The following is a 20,075-nucleotide window of genomic DNA, read 5'->3' as shown; positions in this document are numbered from 1 at the left end:
GGGACGACCTCTACGTCTTGCGCCCCCCCCCCCCGGTGTCCGTATAGTACTTTTTTAGGAACTCGTTGATGGGGCATCCGTTCAACATGGCCGAGCCACCTCAGTTCGGGGAACACATTATCAATACCAAATACCGCGATGAAGTCATGTTCTTAAGACAATATTTAATGTGAGCAATTCTGCCGTATGGTGAAGTCAGTTCAACAGATTCCACGATAGATTTTAGGGGAATTGTTCGATCCTCGAAAGGAGGTGCGCCCCCCGGCATAGAATTTACCTTTTAGTGCTTTATTGCCCAGTTGACAGCACTGGAAAAGAGAACGGAGAGGGGGCTCCAGCTTGTGCCTGGGAGCTAGAGCCAGTTGCCCTTGGGCATCTCAAGAGAGTAGTGGGTGTAAACTGATTATGTCTGTGTGTCCGCCATTGCCAGGTTTTAAGCGTCGGTCTGGCTGGAAATGTTTTCGCCAAGAACTGGACAACCCTTTAGCCGCCCGGTTGAACAATGTACTTTTGTTGTCTTGTGATAAATCAATTTGTGAGTGTCATAATAAGTCTAATTAAGCCAGAAGACTTGTCAGTCTAATTAGTCAGAAAACCTGTCGGTTTAATTAAGTCAGAAAACTTGTCAGTATAATTAAGTCAGAAAACCTGTCGGTTTAATTAAGTCAGAAAACCTGTAAGTCTAATTAATTCAGTTTTATGTATTTGGATCATGATCCGTTTTGTATATGAGTTTACAATTGTAAATATACCAAATATATTTGTTATTGCATAAGTGAAGGTATTCTGAGTGTCGGTGGCGTCCTCACCCTTCCCTTTCCTTTAGTTTTATTTCATAGTCAAAGATTTTTCAGGAATATTAAGAAAAAAACAAAAAATACTCACCAGAATACACTTTGGTGCCATATTTTCTCACACTGCTAATCGACTTATAAAATATTTCCGGCCCAACTTGATCCAAACTATTTCCTTTTAGGTCAACCGTCAGGCGATTAGCAAATTTCCAGAAAAATAGCTGTGGAAAATTGGTGATATTTGTTCCGGTGAATTTAAGCGTTAATTCTTTGTTTCCATCCAAACCTTTCAAAGCTTCTGGATGAACTTCGCGTAAATTGCTGCCGGTGATCTCTAGATATCTTAGCTTTGGTGGAAAAGCTTGCATCAATTGATCATGCAGTTTTTCTTCTAGAACTTCAACAGTTAATTGTTTCAGATGTTTCAAATTGAAGACAACACTTGGTAAACGGAAACGATATTTCTCTATGTTTGGCCAGGTTTGTATCTTCAACCAGGTTAATAGTTTACATTTTGATAAGCTGTCACTGTCGAATCGTTCTAAATGTTTTAGATTTTGTAAGTTTAATATTTTTAGATTGTCCAGCCCTTCAAATGTATCTTTGGTCAAGATCTGAAACAGAATTATGATTGATTAATAAAGAAGACCAATTAAGAGATATCTTAAGGCTTAAGGTGATTGTAGACGCGGGTTCTGAAGAAGTCCAATCTGTCTTAGAAGAGTTAAAGCCTTTTAATCAGCAGAAGAATTAAGTTACAGTGAGCGCGATCTGAATAAGTCTTGGTCCCATCACGAAGATGGGAGCTACAGATCATTTTAACTTCCTTTAAACTCCTTTGCTGAACTTCCAATGTTTGCGATTAAAGTGCCGAAAGATATTACAAGATATTTTCTTGTTGGAAGAACACATATTTCAATTATTGCAGTTCTAGTTAATATTTCCTGCAAACTCAAAACTTTACCATCACATCTGATCCTGTCTCTCAAGCAGCGCAGCTTGGTAATGTGTGTGTGCAAGAAGGTCATCTACATCTTCTCCAGAACCCCACCCAAAAAATCAAAGTCCCCCTGAGAAAAAGTTTCAGTCCAAAACTTCTTCCTGGCGGAGCCTTCTTTCCTAATAAATATTACGCAGGTTATATTATACTGGATTGGTACTTCGAGTGGAGATGCCCTAAAGTTACCTGGTAAAGTACATCAAGTAATAAAGAATAGCGTATAAGCAGTCACAAGGTCAAGTTTCAAGATTACCGATTGAGAAAAAAAGGGGAGAAGTCGATGAAACAAAGCATCACTTACGGTAGTACGATTTTTTCGGCCAAAAATAATAGGGTCCCCTTGAACTGCGAAAATGAAACATCAAACTAGAACTATTCTCCATTTTCTGTTTTTGAATTATGACTAGACCGTCAAACAGACCGTCAACACTTGTAGAAACCACTACTTCCGATTCAAACACGAAATCGAAAATTGATTACACTTGGCTATGGGCTACTTCCTCCTTTACTAATGATAACGGAAATATATAATAAATAGCCTACCTTTATCGGATTATCAGAGATGTCTAGTTCTTTCAGATCTTGGGCATGATTCCATCCAACAATATTCCATCCTGTAAGATTGTTTCCGCTCAGATCTAATTTACGTAAATTTGGCAAACCGAATAGAAATCCTTGTTGCAATTTTGATATATTATTACCAGAAATATTTAACTGTACGAGTTGGGATAATTGTAAATTTGGCATCTGTTTCAATCCAGTATGAGCTAAATTCAGATAATGCAGTTTTTTTGTTTTATCAATAGCTTCGAAATTGCTGGCCAACTTATTGTAACAAAGTTCTAGATTCAATAGATTATCTAGATACATGAAAACTTGTTCATGTAACTGTGACAGATAGTTTGAACATAAATTTAGATTTGTTAAACTTCCTACATAGCTAAACACATCTTTCTCAAGATGTTCAATCATATTGTGCGATATATCTAAATAGTGCAGACTTTTGCCTACTTCATAGAAAGCTTGAGGTGGAATAACGGAAATCCGATTGTGTTTCAACGTTAACCTTTCTAGCTTTGTGTTGATGAAAGCTTCACCAGGTATTGTTGAAAGTTCATTATAGGAAAGATCTAGTATACGTAGATTCCATAGATTAGCAAATTGTCTAACATTAATTCTAGATATATGATTGTGCGCTAGATCCAGGATTTGTAGCCTTTCCATGCCGTGGAATGTTGTCTCTTGCAGATCTTTGAGCATATTATGCTCTACGCTCAAGATTTCCAAAGATTTCATCATGAAGAAAGCTCTTTCTGGTAGTAAGCTAATCTCATTATAGCCCAACAATAAACTTCTCAACGATTCGTTTAAAAATTTAAAAGCATCACTGTCAACAGTTTTCAATTTATTGTGCCTTAAATCGATCACTTTTACAAAAATCTGTGGCGTAAGCATGGTCGGTGGTAAAATCCGTTCGATACGATTTCTAGATAGATTCAACGTGAGTGGATGTATACTGTTTGTAACGTTTTGTAAAATATTCCAATCTAAGCTTTGTAGATCATTATTGTGCAAGTCTAGCTTGTATAGATTTGGCAAGTTTATAAAAGCTTTTGCATGCACCATGTGTATGTAGTTATTAGCTAGAATTATGGTCAACTTTGCTGGTAGATTCTTAAAAGCTCCACTATTTATGGTTTTAAGCTCGTTATCATTTAAACTGATAAACTTTAAGCTAGCTAAATCCAGAAAAGTGTTAACATCCACAGTATACAGTCTGTTAAATGATAATCTAATATCTGTTAAATGTTTCAATACGTAGGAGTTGAAAAATGCTTCTGGTATTTCCAGTATGTGATTGAATTCCAAGTTAAGGAGTTGTAATTTTGGGAAATTGTACATAGCAGTTCTCGGTAGTGTTGTGAAATTATTGCCAGCTAATATTAACTGTTCAAGATTCTTTAACGACTTCAAACTGTCTTCGGGAAATTCATTAGTTCTCAAAGTAAAACTAAGATCTAGATATTTCAAGGTTGTGGCCAAATTAGAAAAAGCTTTATTATCAATGCTTTGCAGTCGATTAAAAGCTAGACCAAGCTTTCTCAATTTTGGTAGATTTTTAAAAGCATTATAGTCTAAAGAGCTGATTTTATTACTTTTCATATATAGTAACTCTAATTGGTCACCCCATCTTGTGAAATCAGAGCTACGTATCTCTCGTATTGAGTTATAGCTTATCTCTAATTTTATTAAACGTTTAATATTTCTCAGCGCATTTCTTGGGAAAATTGGCAATGAATTAGCCGAGAGCAATAATACGTGCAGAAAATATGAGCTATTCTTGAAAGTATTATCTGGTAATGAGTAAATATGGTTGTGAGCTAAAGATAATGATTTTAGCTTTCTCAATTGGCCAACACTTTTTGGTATTTTTGTTAGATTATTAAAGCTCAAATCTAATTCCTCTAAACTTGTTTTTAATCCATAGAAAGCTTTTTCTGGCAATGCGTTTAAACGATTATGCGATAGATCTAGTTTTACACAAAGTAAACCATTAAAAGCTAAAGAATTTATTGAAGCAATTTGATTATAAGCTAAATTGAACTCTTTAATCATTAAAGATCTTCCAAGAATATCATTTAAATTTGTTATCAAATTATTAGATAAATCCAGAATCTCTAAATATTTTCTATCCTTAAATTTAAACGAAGGAATCTGTTGAATGAAATTATCACTAAGATATAGTTTAGTTAAATTGTCTAAATTGTTTACTAAATGTGTTGGAAATTCTTCAATTAAATTATGTGAAGCACGTAAAGTTTTCAATGTGAACGGCACTGAATTTTGTTCTAAATTCACAATATAATTTTTATTAATATTTAGAAAGATTAATCTTTGGAAATTTGACAGTGTATAATCAATGGCAGATGTTAGGATGTTTATATCATTTCCGCCTAAGAATAATGTCGTGAGCGTGTGCTTCATATAGTTCCAGTCGACCAGTAATGAGCTGATTTCATTGCTGAAACAAAACAGAAAAATAAAAGTATTAATTTTGGGGGGAAATAAAGGAATAGCCAAGGTTGGGTCAAGGTCTACGTTAGGAAAAATGTTCGACTGTCCTGTAGCGCTCCTGGTGACGGACAAGTAAAGTAGAAACATTTCTTTTTAAAATCATGTAAAGTTCGCCTAAGTATTAAGATAATTTCGGCCTAAAGTACAGGTAAATTCTTCTCCCTCATTATTAAGCTAAGTACGCCTCTAAAAGTTGAAAAAGGCGGTTTTATGGTTTTGGAGGTGATCCTAGCTAGACCTTTTTACCATCTACTCTTGGCACGATGTAAACAGATCTGAAAAGACCCCACTGTTTTTAAGCTGTACAGGTACGTGCTAGATCTGGCTTTCCCAGCTGCTGCAAGAGTAGGGCCCCCCCCTCGTAGGGACCTTTCTTGAACCTTATTTTGTTAGAAAAGCCTGATCAGATCCTAGCTACCAGAACCTACGGAGTGCTGTTTCAAGTTTTTCCTCTGAAATATTCTGTTGCTAGTTGCCTTCCCAAATAATCTTGCTTTCTTCTGAACCTTCACTGGACGTAGACTATCAGGGAATCTCCTCATCTCACTCAGCTTCTTCACGGGTGTGCTGTTCAAATTTGAGAAATGGTTTTTGAGGCGGTTTTCTTCTACTTTCTTAACCAGTATTCATGTTTTTCCAGACTTCCAAAGTCCCTACTGGATGACAATCTGCCAGAGTTTCGAATGAGTATGTTACTGTACTTCTAAAGAACTTTTGTCATTCTAAGCGAATCTTCTGATCTTTTGGCACCTGGGAAAGGTGTTTATTAGATATACGATTCTTTGATACTAAAAAAAAAGAGTAAAGTAATTGCCTATTTTTTCAGGCGGGGCTTAACGTCCAACTACCAATTAGGTGTCATGTACGGAGGCGATTAGCAAACATTACTGTAAATTTCTTTTATTAACCATTAAATAAAATCCAAGGCCTAAGACCGGGAATCGAACCCAGTACCACTGGGTAGCTTTACTGCTACCGTGGCGCCTTCTTTGATACTATCTATGTTCACAGGCAACAGAAAATCTCAGAATGGTCTCACTAGCGGGAAATTAGAATTCGTTTTCAAATCTCTTGTATGTTGCCAAAGATCTATAAAGCATCTGTACTGCGCTGGATATAGGTCTGGTTGTTAGTACCATGTTTAAATATCACATCTTATATAACAAGAAGTTTTAATAAGAAAAGCTTCATATACTGTGATAGATATCTACAAAACATAGATCATACCTTTCCAAGCTGAGCACCAGTAAACTGGACAGACTCGCCAGAGCTTTCTGCGGCACATACTGCAATCTGTTGTAGCTTAGATCTAAAGCTGACAACAATTTTGCTGAATATCTAGTAACAGAGAGAAAAGTTCAAATTCAAAAAGCAAACACTCGTGCTTTTTTTTGAAGCCAAAGTTTATCCCTCAAAAAAGTTGAACCCTTACATGAAAGCTTCATCCGTTATGATGATAAGATCATTTTTGGCCAGATTCAAAGAACTCAGTTCTAGATCTCTTAAAGAACTATCCTCCAAGATTTCCAGGCCGCTGCCAACTATGCTCAATTTGGTGACATTTTCCCTGGGTACGTCTACAACATAGAAGAAAACGACATTAAATAAGTGAATAGCGCGCGTGTTTTCAAAAAGAAAAAAAAAACGACGAATCTTTTGGTTGTTTATAGTAAATAACATCGTAAATAAAAAAACATCATTGCTGCCAACTTTACTATTTTGGTTATATAGGCTAATGGACTAGTTGCCTTTATAAAACACATGTTCATACACACACTATAGTGTTCAGTGTTGCCTTTCTCCTGTAATAAACATCACTTTCTGTCCCCAAAGCCTGCTTTATCCTAGATTTTGTAAATGTGTGCTTTTTTTTACAGTTAAAAATTTTCGTGTTTTAAATTTAAAAAAAAAACCCACACACTAGACTTAAAAGACAAGCAATGACAAAACGTGCGAAACTACTTTACAGACTTCTTGGACGACGCTCCAAATTACCCATAGAACTCAAACGATTAATATACAGTACTATCCTCAAACCTATGGTGGACTTACAGGACTAGAGCTGTGGGGTTCAGCCAAACCAACACACATACGGACAGTACAAGACATTTCAATCAAAACTCCTCCGCAAGATAGTTGACGCTCCTTCCTACGTCACAACGTCTACCTCAACATCTTATTCATACAACAACTCGTCAAGACGAAATATCAAATGTCCATACTGCTCTCTCGACTAGCTCTAATCCTCTTGTACTGCTCTCGCTTCCTCTGACATCCCTAATACTCCTCGCCAACTGAATCACCAGTGGCCCCGCGACTTCCTTGCAGTCTGAAGATCTAAAGATTCTTCTATCTCTCCTCTCTCCACCTCACATTCTCCTCTCTCCTATAGAGAGTGCTACCGCTGGGTAGCTTCTCTCCTCCTGCTCTCCTCCCGCAACAGTTCATCACTCTCTCCATATTTACTTATTGTATACAATGTATACAGATTGTAAATTACAAAATAAAATTTAAAAAAACTGAAATCTTTTTTTCTTCTTCTTCAAAAGCGTTCTTTTTTTCTTCTTCATCTTCTGCTTAATCATCTATTGATTATTATTAGTTTAAATAATGTTTACAACCTCCTGATTCCTGGCCAGAAGGTGCTGCTATGTGCAAGTTTCCTAGTTTAAAAATTGATCGGCGAAGGTTATCTGGGTCATTGTTATCCACGATTCAGAAGTGTTTCGTGGCCTCTTTTTTTTTTACCATCCGCAGCCACTAAATCCTAAATTACAATCCTTGAGGCTTGTCTAAACTTGTCTAAAGTTAGGGCGACTATAACCAAGTTGACTATAACCAAGGAGACTATAACCAAGGGGACTATAACCAAGTTGACTGTAACCATGGAGACTATAACCAAGGAGACTATAACCAATTTGACTACAACAAGGAGACTATAACCAAGTTGACCATAACCATGGAGACTATAACCAAGGGGACTATAACCAAGTTGACTATAACCAAATTTTTTACTCGCTAGAGAAATTAGTTTGAAATTAGTTATTCATTGTGTTATTCCAATACTGAAACCAAGCTTAAGAGGAATCTGCCCTTAAACTAATTGTTTTACACAAATGATCACGATAAAGTAACTCATCTCTAGTAAGTAAAGTATGCAGGAAGTTAATACTGGCACTTATTTATTGGAAAAATCGTAAAAAATGAGAAAATTCCTTTCTACAAATTGACACTTCCGGTTCTAAAACTTTGTTTTCTCGAAGTCGAAATTTTAACAACTCAATTAATCCTCTTTAATATTACTTAAGTAATAGAACCATAAATTACACTTTAAAAAAATGGCTCTTTATGGAAAATTCACTTGATTGGTGAGGAAAAATGTTTCTAATAAAATTTTCTTCAATTAATTCGACAAAATGGTATTTCCGGTTGTGGTTACGTTTACGTACGAAAAGAAAATTTATTGTTTGAGCTTTCTAATATTTTCTTCTTTTTTTTTTTTTTTGAGCTTCAGTGTTCTGATTACCCAAGCAGAGCATTTCCTAATAATCTATTTTCTGTGGGGAGAGGGATCCCATGTAAACGGATGTTTACAAATATAAACCGGATATTTTGTGAAGAAAACTCGACACGGAAAATTAGATTTAAGCAGTTTCCTCTGTTAAAATAATTTACTACCACAGGGAGAAAGAGAGAGAGATACAGAGAGACACCAAACTTTAATTTTCTTGACTATTTTAATGAAAGTGTTTAAAATAGTTTTGTTTACCGAAGGGACTGCAGAGCAATATACTACACACACTGTATCGATCTAATTCAAAATTCAATTAGGTTATTCATTAAGTTACCGTTTGGGGTGGGTCTGCGCCCCTCTCCAATATAATAAATTAGTTTTACGGAGAGTGGGTCTCTCTCTCTCTCTCTCTCTCTTATGTGCGTGATCCCCTTTCTAGATTAAAAACAAAAGCAAGGCGCCTTTTAAAGGTAATCCTGAAGGTCACAGGTTTTCGTTTTCATGATTACAATTTAAATTTGGTTCAATAATTTAAACCGTCTACAGTGAGTATATTATTGTTTGGACCGTCCTGCTATTGCCATGGATACGGATTGTTTTGAAAGTGAACATAGTTTCACGCAGGAGACATGTTCAATTGCAGCAAAAGCACATGGTGCGATTTGTCTATGTTCTCTTGAAACTTCAAATGCTTTTTTTTCCAAGCAATCTTTGACCCAGTAAAAAACTAGTGGGATGAATAGAAAGAACTATAATCAAGTTGACCATAACCAAGGAGACTATAACCAAGTTGACTATAACCAAGTTGACCATAACCAAGTTGACTATAACCAAGGAGACTATAATCACGTTGACCATAACCAAGTTGATTATAGTCTCCAAGTAACCAAGTTGATTATACTCTCCAAGTAACCAAGTTGACTATAAGCAAGGAGACTGAAACCAAGTTGATTATAACCAAGTTGTCTATAACCAAGGAGACTATAACCAAGTTGACTATAACCAATTTTAATTTCGAAAAAAATTCTAGGTATACATCCTTTTGAAAACGGAAATTTAATTTGATGTCTGAAGGAATCGTCGTTAGAAGTATTTTCAAGGAAATCTTAAAGAACAGAAAAAAATCGATCGAATAAAAGAATACTTCCGGATTATTTAAGATCTTTTTTTTCACCTCTAATTTCTGTTCTTGGAGGAAAGAAAAAGTATTGCAATCATATCAAACTTTAATGATCTTTTAAACTTCTAAAACTTTTAATTGATTTGTCCACGGGAAAAAATAGGGCACTTCCAGGAGAAAGGGGAGAGTTGACTCTGACAAGTTTAGATCTGTAAGTTATACAGTATTAAGGAGGAACTAAATGAATTACTGATGATATCCGGTCTTCCAAGAAAATTACTAAAACGGAAGTTATTTTTTTTATTTTGTCGTATTTTTATTTTCATCCGAAATGATCAAAACTACGTGCGTATCTTACATTCCTGAAATTCTATACTTTTTTTTTTGTATTTGTCGAGAATAATTTGTTTTAGCGATAATTCTGGACAAGGGTGTGAATAAGATTGCTCTAACGTGCCCTTTCAGTATGATGTATGCTTTTACAAACTACCATATAATATTAGCTAGATTTAAACTTTGTTTCACAAATTGCGGTGTTTTTAAAGGAAGTGTACATAAGTTGGAGCCAGAGGAATTCAGAAAGCGGAAATAAGATGAATTTAGCGTGTGAGTTCTAATTAGAGTTTTTCATGATTGCAAAAAATTGGAATGTTCAACGTATCAAGAGTAGATAATCAATGGAAGCCCAATCAAAACAATGGTAACTGGTTTACAAACATAGTTTACCGGCAGTTTGTTTGATCAAGCTAATCGATTAGAGCAGGTGATTTGTATGAATGTCGATCTGTGGCCAGAGCCAAATGAGAAAAAATAATACGAACAGGTTGTGGGGGACTCTAGTCGTGTGAGTGTACACTCGATAGATATTTTTTTTAAAAAAAAAACAGTAATTCACTATAGTTTTTTTACCGTTGCATGTCGAACACCTGAATTTCTTAAAGAGATACGAAGGAAATGATGATAGATTGCCAAGCTGTCATCTGGGGCCAATCTCTTCCATGAGCTCCAAGAAATTGCCTATTTTTTTTAGGCCTTCTAAAAAAATAAGCTTCAAAAAGGCAAAAAAAAACAAAAAAAGCAATTCGTGATAATCATAGTTAAGGCGCGCTTAACGTTGAAGGTTACAAAACCTGTTTTCTGTACAGTTAAACAGCTGATTTATGAGCACATCATTTACAATTTATATGGTGACGTGCAGCCGCCCGAATAAGGCATTAAAAGTAATCAACTCACGATGTTATTGGTTGGAAAATTAACCAATGAGAATCATAGAAGTGAACACTCAACACGATCTCTCTACTATTCTCAAAAATGTTTCTCCTAACCTAATTTATGTAAACATATTTAATTTTTACTAACATTAAATGAAACTGTAGCCACACAGTAAATCGTAATTTCTTTTTTAAATAAATACACATCACAATTTAAACAAATACGAAAGTAATAGCCAATATATTTTTTAAAAACTACGTAGGCCACATCTGTGCTAATTACATAAATGTGGGTATAAATTCGGCCTTATGGGTAATAATCAAATTAGATATAAATGGTAGTAAGTTCATTTCCAGTGCATTCTGGGTCTATTGACGTGTACCAATAAGGGTGTGCGTATGTACGTGCGTAAGGGGGAGTCACTTAGTGGGAGTGAGAGAGAGACAGCGATAGAGATTATTGGTGGCTCGAGTCCAGCTGGTTCTTTTTGATACGTATTAAACCTTTTAAATATGCATGACGACCACTTTAAAAAATAAATAGAAAAATACGAAAAAATTATTTTTTTTATTACTCTTCCAAATTTTTGGTGCGTAAAGTGCTTGTTTTCGTGTCAACATTTAAATTTATACCTCATTTATTTCAAGGTGTTATTATTTTTCTTGAGATTTATCTTCTCAAACACGTCTTCCGCGAATCTCACGTTAATACACACACACACACAAAACATTCAGTAGCAGTCCAAGAACTGTTCAATTTGTCACTGTAGCGTATTATTTACTAAAACAGAAATTATTCAAATGCCATGAAATCTATACTGATTGTTTTTAAATGTAGATCTTTTTGGAAGTTTCTCTCCGTAAATAGCAATAATTTTTTTACTCTATACTGATTGTTTTTAAATGTAAATCTTTTTGGAAGTTTCTCTCCGTAAATAGCAATAATTTTTTTACTCTATACTGATTGTTTTTAAATGTAGATCTTTTTGGAAGTTTCTCTCCGTAAATAGCACTAATTTATTTACTCTATACTGATTGTTTTTAAATGTAGATCTTTTTGGAAGTTTCTCTCCGTAAATAGCAATAATTTTTTTACTCTATACTGATTGTTTTTAAATGTAAATCTTTTTGGAAGTTTCTCTCCGTAAATAGCAATAATTTTTTTACTCTATACTGATTGTTTTGAAATGTAAATCTTTTTGGAAGTTTTTCTCCGTAAATAGCAATAATTTTTTTACTCTATACTGATTGTTTTTAAATGTAAATCTTTTTGGAAGTTTCTCTCCGTAAATAGCAATAATTTTTTTACTCTATACTGATTGTTTTTAAATGTAAATCTTTTTGGAAGTTTCTCTCCGTAAATAGCAATAATTTTTTTACTCTATACTGATTGTTTTTAAATGTAGATCTTTTTTGTAGCGGTTTAAAAATTGTTCGACTTCAAATGAATTAATCAAGGAAAATTAATGTAAGGGGAGGGGAGGGGTGGGTTAGATTTCCCTCTAAAAAGCACCATTTTATTGTAACGACCGGTCTTGTCACTTGTTAATAAACAAGAAAATCTGTTTTTCATGAAAACTAAGTAAAGTAATCGCCCATTTTTTGTACCTACACATATTTATTTTTCTGATAATATTTCACATAATTTTCTTTTATTTTTTTTTAAAACATATTTCGTTATTTATACGTCAGAAGGAAGCAATATTTTGTAAATGGCTTTCCGTTGAAACGTGTCATATTGGTGGGACTACGTAATGGAGGCTCCCCATCTGATAAAAGGGAACTGTAGTATTTTCTGAAGAATGTTTTTCTTCTTTTCTTCACCAGAGCGAGCAATAAATCTTAAAAAAGAAAAATAAATACATATATATATAGTGGACTCGCCAAAAATCCTTTTTCTTCCGTGATGATGGAAACTGCGCAGCTGAATATCAAACAGGAAGCGTCCCCACTCACTTCCTCTCACACCCTCTCCTCTTCCTGTCAAGCAGGAAGCATCCCCCCTTTTTTTTCCTTTCGCGTATTCTTACTCCTTTAAAAAGGAAGTATTGTGATCGTGCAGGAATTTGATTTTTTTTTTTTCTTTTTTCTTTTTTCAACGGAAATATATGCGCCTTTTGGTGGTTCTACCCACATTAAGGTGCATTTTAGAGGAGAGCTAAGAGTGGTTTCCGACTGGCTGGACGAAGGATGCACAGACTTGCAGTTATCTCTCAAGCACACATATGTGCACAAAAATTAATCAATTAAATTGCAATTGAATTAAAATGAAATTCATTTTTTAACATGATTAAAATTAAACAATTCAATCAGCCAAAATTAAATTCGATTACATTCACTTTTAATTTAATCTGATTAAAATTGAATAATCAGAATTTTAATAGTTTGAATTAAATTCAAAATTTAGTTTTAATCACTTTGGACTATTAAATTTTTTAATTTAATCAAAATTTAAGTGATTAAACCACAACATTGCCAATGGTTGAACCAGAATAAGGCCAATGCATCTTTATTCCGCCTAGCTGGTGCCTAATCACCATCAATATTATCACATTTCTTAAATTCGGCACCTTCATTCTAACAGTACGAGTGGCATCAATCAAAGAAATAGCTTAAAAAATTACTTACTTCACTAACTATGAATTTATGAATATTTTATACTACGACTATGAGATGTGTAGTAGATAGATTAACAAAATAATAGACTAATACATAAACATGTAATGAGATAAATAAATAAGTAAAATGTGAGTGTAAGATAGTCCTAAATAAGGTCTAACGAGTCACCTACATGGTTAAATGTGAGAGTAAGGCAGTACTGTATTAGTCTAGTGAGTCACCAACATGGTTAAATGTGAGTGTAAGATAGTCCTGTATAAGTCTAGTGTGACGCCAGCCAGCACGGTTAAATGTGAATGTAAGATAGTCATATATATAAGTCTAGTGAGTCGTCAACATGGTTAAATGTGAGTGTAAGATAGTCCTGTATAAGTCTAGTGAGTCACCAACATGGTTAAATGTGAGTGTAAGATAGTTCTATATATGCCTAGTGAGTTGTCAACACGGTTAAATGTGAGAGTAAGGCAGTACTGTACGTATAAGTCTAGTGAATCACCAACATGGTTAAATGTAAGTGTAAGATAGTCCTGTATAAGTCTAGTGTGTCGTCAGCATGGTTAAATGTGAGAGTAAGGCAGTATTGAACGTATAAGTCTAGTGAGTCACCAACATGGTTAAATGTGAGTATAAGATAATCCCCCACATAAGTCTAGTGAGTTGTCAACATGGTTAAATGTGAGAGTAAGGCAGTACTGTACGTATAAGTCTAGTGAATCACCAACATGGTTAAATGTGAGTGTAAGATAGTCCTGTATAAGTCTAGTGTGTCGTCAGCATGGTTAAATGTGAGAGTAAGGCAGTACTGAACGTATAAGTCAAGTGAGTCACCAACATGGTTAAATGTGAGTATAAGATAGTCCCCCACATAAGTCTAGTGAGTCGTCAGCATGGTTAACTGTGAATGTAGAAACTGCATCTATGTTTACAGAAATTGCCACTAGAGTTCTCCACCGGATAGAGTATAAAGTAAGCTTACAGCCTATTTAATGGCGGCTAACTAGCCTATTTCTCTTATATCTATTTCACGATTAAACAATACAAATTCTGAACTTTTTTGTTTCTGTTAACGATAATTGTGTAAAACTTGTAGTATTATACCAAAAGAAATATTATTTATCGTATTTTTAAAGGAATTTTTTTTTCTTGCTTTAATCGATAGTTTATCAAATACCTATGGGAGAAATGTCGAAAAATTATTTTTAAATTAATTACTTCATTGTTATAATTACATTTAAAGTAGTGGCCAATCACAGCGTAGTGGGGATGTAAACTGTGGGCGGGCCACGCCCAACACTAGTGTAACCACGCCCCGTCCAATGATAGCGAGGCATGGCTGGATCAGGGCGTATTAACAATGGTGTAATTACACTTTCCCTTATTTTTCTAAATCTTTTATTATTTTCTCATATTTTATTAACTTCCTTTTTATTTTATGAATAATATTAATGTTACGTAGATATTAAGAGAAAATGCTAACAAATTATTTGAAAAAAAAATCAATCCTTATTTTCAAGAAATTTTTCATGTTTTCGAATAGTTTTCGCCAATATTGGACAGTTTCACTTTACTTTCTCATGAAAAGAATCTCGTATGAACACTCACATGACTTTTTCTTATCATAATTTACGAATATAATTGAATATTCTTGTAACTTCGAATTGCATTAAAAAAGAGATCAAATTAATAATAATGTTGATAGAATGCGACACCTTATCTCTGAACCAAACTATTATTTGAGAATGAATTACAAGCCAAACTGGCATTTAAGCTATTAGACCGCCATTAGATCAGCTTCAGATGAATCCATTTGCCAAATTCATAGTAAATTACAGAAAAAGTCTATCTTTAAAATTGGCACTTCTGGTGTATTTGTTTTAGAATTTTATCTACAATATAAGAGGGAGACGGTGTGTAGAAGTAATCAAAGAAAATCCTTACATTAAAAATACTTATAAAAGTATTAATACTTTACCAGGAATCCTGGCGAACGGTACATAGTTGCAAAACACCAATTTATGGAAAACGGTAGCCGCTGTGGAATTGACGGCACATCGGCAAAGACTGTTGAAGGCACAAGGATATTCATGTGTTTCGCCTAGTGTATAGCCACGTGTGACTAGATAGCCCAGTATTGCCAACTGAAACATAATAATACAAAATTAATTTAACAAAAAAAATTAGTTCATTAAAGGTATAGACTAGGAATATAGCCTAGTACCGCAAAACATCTTAGTTTGCGGGTCTAGCCTCTAACCGCTCGGCTATCGTGGCGACTAGCAAACATACTTTACTGTAAATTTCTCATATTAACCATTAAAGATATAGACCGGGGAATATAGCCTAGTACCGCAATACATCTTAGCTTTGCGGGTCTAGCATCTAACCGCTCGGCTATCGTGGCGACTAGCAAACATATTTTACTGTAAATTTCTCATATTAACCATCGAAGGTATAGACCGGGGAATACAGCCTAGTACCGCAATACATCTTAGCTTTGCGGGTCTAACCTCTAACCGCTCGGCTATCGTGGCGACTAGCAAACATACTGCAAATTTCTCATATTAACCATCGAAGGTATAGACCGCGGAATACAGCCTAGTACCGCAATACATCTTAGCTTTGCGGGTCTAGCCTCTAACCGCTCGGCTATCGTGGCGACTAGCAATCATACTTTACTATAAATTTCTCATATTAACCATCGAAGGTATAGACCGCGGAATACAGCCTAGTACCGCAATACATCTTAGCTTTGCGGGTCTAACCTCTAACCGCTCGGCTATCGTGGCGACTAGCAAACATACTGCAAATTTCTCATATTAACCATCGAAGGTATAGACCGCGGAATACAGCCTAGTACCGCAATACATCTTAGCTTTGCGGGTCTAACCTCTAACCGCTCGGCTATCGTGGCGACTAGCAAACATACTGCAAATTTCTCATATTAACCATCGAAGGTATAGACCGGGGAATGTAGCCTAGTACCGCAATTCATCTTAGCATTGCGGGTCTAGCCTCTAACCGCTCGGCTACCGTGGCGACTAGCAAACATACTTTACTGCAAATTTCTCATATTAACCATTAAAGATATAGACCGGGGAATATAGCCTAGTACCGCAATACATCTTAGCATTGCGGGTCTAGCCTCTAACCGCTCGGCTACCGTGGCGACTAGCAAACATACTTTACTGCAAATTTCTCATATTAACCATTAAAGATATAGACCGGGGAATATAGCCTAGTACCGCAATACATCTTAGCATTGCGGGTCTAGCCTCTAACCGCTCGGCTACCGTGGCGACTAGCAAACATACTTTACTGCAAATTTCTCATATTAACCATTAAAGATATAGACCGGGGAATATAGCCTAGTACCGCAATACATCTTAGCTTTGCGGGTCTAGCATCTAACCGCTCGGCTATCGTGGCGACTAGCAAACATACTTTACTGCAAATTTCTCATATTAACCATCGAAGGTATAGACCGGGGAATACAGCCTAGTAGCGCAATACATCTTAGCTTTGCGGGTCTAACCTCTAACCGCTCGGCTATCGTGGCGACTAGCAAACATACTGCAAATTTCTCATATTAACCATCGAAGGTATAGACCGCGGAATACAGCCTAGTACCGCAATTCATCTTAGCTTTGCGGAAAATATGGCAGATCGAAGAACATTTCTAGTGCAAAGTATGTAGTAATGAACTTTATTTCAGACAGTGTATAGCTATAAAATGGACAACTTCTGTGGCTGTAGCTCGAAGGTACAGCACAGAAAGTCCAGCTGGATTAGAGAAGGGCTAGTTACCGCTAAAGATTAAGGATGATTGTTGTTCCCTAGCAGACCAGAGGGTCATCCCTAGGGGCTTTAGGAATTACAAGGCCCCTTACTCTGTATTTTACAAGGAAAAGAAAAAGAAAAACTCATTTCTAAGAGAAATGGTAGGTGAACGAAGGATGGAACTTCCTTCCGGTAAAAATTGGCCGGAAATTATGAATAAGTGTGGGTAAAAGAGTGAATTGCTATCTCGCTTGATTTTCCTCCCTCGCTTTTCCTCATTTTCTTTTCCTACTCTCTCATCTCTATTTGAAGAGGAGGGGCGAGGATGAACTCTAACTTGGAAGTTGCAATATGAGAAAAAGAGATCTGAAAATATGTTTTATGTATTTTATGTATTCTAATTTAGATTTTTTTTGTTCCTAGCATTTACGTTTCTCGTACAGTTAACTCGTAAAAGGAAGTATTATGTTCAAACAGATTTATGAATTCGAGTACTCATCGGAAATAAAATCTGTAGAATTGAAAAATTGAACTGCGTCTGTGTATGTCATTTAACTTACAAATAATAATAATAATAATAATAATAATAATAATAATAATAATAATAATAAGGGAAGGGATTAGCTATGAGGTTAGCATACTGGACTCCCACGCGGAGGTCCCGGGTTCGAATCCAGCAGCTGACCCTTAGATTTTCACTTCCTAGGAGCTTCTTACAGCTCACTGTCCGGTGATGGACAGTGTTGTCTGTAACGAGAGAACACTGTCCGGAGGCCGGCAGTGCACTGGAAAAAGCTCCGGGCGCTAATGACCTCAGCTGTTGATGCGCAAAAAAAAAAAAAAAAAAAAAAAAAAAAAAAAATAATAATAATAATAATTTTTTTTTTATGGAGGCGGAAAATGCATTATCCATCATCGTGGGGAAATGCCCACGGTATGTGGGACCCTCACCCACTAAAAAACCCACCTCCCCTAGAGGCACAGAAACCTACCTTGGAACTACTTACGCATTACTTCAAGGTGGTGCCTCACAGTAGCTCATACAAGCTCCCACCGGATTTAGTTAGATTACGACAGGAGCAGACGGAAGTCCAGCTCCTGCTTCTTCCTTATCAATACTGCCTTCACAAAGGTCGCCACCCGGTCCCAGCAATCTCTATGGGAGATCATAATCGCTACTATGTTCTCGGGTGAGATTCTCCCGATCTCTTGCACTAAGCTCTCTCTCTCTCTCTCCGGTACCCATCTATCACCCATCAGAAAGAACGTGTGATGGGCGTCATCGAGGTCAGAGTCTCTGAAGATACGATGACGAGTCTTCGACTTTCCCCCATCCTATATAGGTACGAGGTGAAACACCCGTGTCCTGTAAGAAACTGGGTGAGGTAGTAGTCGACCTTGCCATGCTCTCTTCCGGCCCACTCAGAAGGATCGCCAATGAGCCGTGCAGTCAATCTGCCTCGGGTGTCAGTCCGCCACCTCTCATGCCAGGACTGAATTGAGCGATCCCTGGCCACCACCTTCGCCTCCGATGTTCCAAGGGCTTCCCTTAGATCGTAAGTCATCTTACGTTCTTGGGCCATCAATATAATAATAATAATAATAACAATAATAACAAGGGAAGGGATTAGCTATGAGGTTAGCATACTGGACTCCCACGCGGAGGTCCCGGGTTCGAATCCAGCAGCTGACCCTTAGATTTTCTCTTCCTAGGATCTTCTTACAGCTCACTGTCCGGTGATGGTCAGTGTTGTCTGTAACGAGAGAACACTGTCCGGAGGCCGGCCTTTTATCTATTTTAAGTGAATTTTAATACGGAAATGACGTTAAGAGAGCTATGCGTATATTTACACCACTTCCTTTTTTACTTTGTACGTAAATACGAGTATTCGCCGCTACAATAGTACGGAACAATTCAAAGCTTAACTAAGGCTCCCTCTATCTGAGGCTTAACTAAACCTTTATTCCCCCCCCATTTATCGTTGATGAATAACAATTTTTTATTAATCCACTAATAAAAGTAATTTAATGCGGTCATAGTTATATATACGAGTATAATTAATTTTTATTGCAGGCCATTAAAATACGTCAACATTCTGTCATAAATAAATACAATTGGTTTGATCAGAACTGGTTCCTAAATAATTTATTGGAATTACCTTCTACTTGGTGGAGAAGTAAATTCAAATTGACTTCCTTTTCCGTTCTTGGGAGGAACAGCGTTGACTAATTTGCTTTTGCTTTAAACCATTTCTACCGTTCAATCTACGGACTAGGATTATGGACGTCTTTGAGTTGCATTGCTAGTTACACAACGAAATGGGTTTTATTACTGGGCTGGGGTACCACCTACAATGGTGATTGAAGTACTCGTGAAGGTTAGCGGGGAGATGGTATATTTTAATACTGATATGTCCAGGATCGTATGTGGACTCCGTCTTGAAGTACGTAGCAAGAAATTATTGATGATCCATCAATATTTAGCTGTGTATACGAACCCAGGATCTCCGCCGTCGGAATCCAGGTTACCCTATTGTACCGGAAGTATAATAAATTGCCCCCCCTACTCTGTCAATAATGGTTGCAATGAGTTCTAATCCAACATCTTGGCTCATAGATTTTCTCTTCCTAGGAGCTTCTTATAGCTCGGTCCGCCATGGTTTGTGTTGTATTAACGAGAGTACACTGTCTGGAGAGTGGCAGTATTCTAAATAAAAAAAAAGGCTCTGGACGCCAATAATCTCAGATGTTGTGTGGGGCATTGAAGTCGAAAATGCGATGATTTCAACCATTACTGCACCACTGAAGCCCTGCGCGATTTCAGGTTCTCTTCCATCTTTAGAGATAAAGTTTCTAAATACGAAATACACTTTCTACAGTTTCCTGTCAGATGGTAAAAACAATAAAAAGAAATATTACTTCCTTTCATCAAATAATAAGTCTTATTTTGGTTTATTATATACGA

General features: G+C 36.1%; 2 protein-coding genes across 2 annotated transcripts in view; one reads left to right on the top strand and one right to left on the bottom strand.

The window, feature by feature from the left end:
- Art7 (arginine methyltransferase 7) overlaps window positions 1-20,075 on the top strand; it is a 52,907-nt gene that overhangs the window by 2,374 nt on the left and 30,458 nt on the right. The window lies entirely within an intron of this gene.
- LOC141455205 (uncharacterized) overlaps window positions 1-20,075 on the bottom strand; it is a 40,838-nt gene that overhangs the window by 2,187 nt on the left and 18,576 nt on the right. Inside the window, exons 2-6 of the mRNA XM_074130083.1 lie at window positions 15,306-15,471; window positions 6,302-6,446; window positions 6,097-6,207; window positions 2,338-4,816; window positions 886-1,408 (exon numbers count right to left, since the gene is read on the bottom strand). Of these exons, the coding sequence (XP_073986184.1) occupies window positions 886-1,408; window positions 2,338-4,816; window positions 6,097-6,207; window positions 6,302-6,446; window positions 15,306-15,471 (3,424 nt within the window). The remainder of the gene's footprint in view (window positions 1-885; window positions 1,409-2,337; window positions 4,817-6,096; window positions 6,208-6,301; window positions 6,447-15,305; window positions 15,472-20,075) is intronic.

This window comes from Rhodnius prolixus, unplaced genomic scaffold (assembly GCF_049639745.1).
Source record: "Rhodnius prolixus isolate KJV_2025 unplaced genomic scaffold, Rpr scaffold_33, whole genome shotgun sequence".
Classification (NCBI taxonomy): Eukaryota; Metazoa; Arthropoda; class Insecta; order Hemiptera; family Reduviidae; genus Rhodnius; species Rhodnius prolixus.
This window is presented reverse-complemented; position numbering and strand designations above follow the sequence as displayed.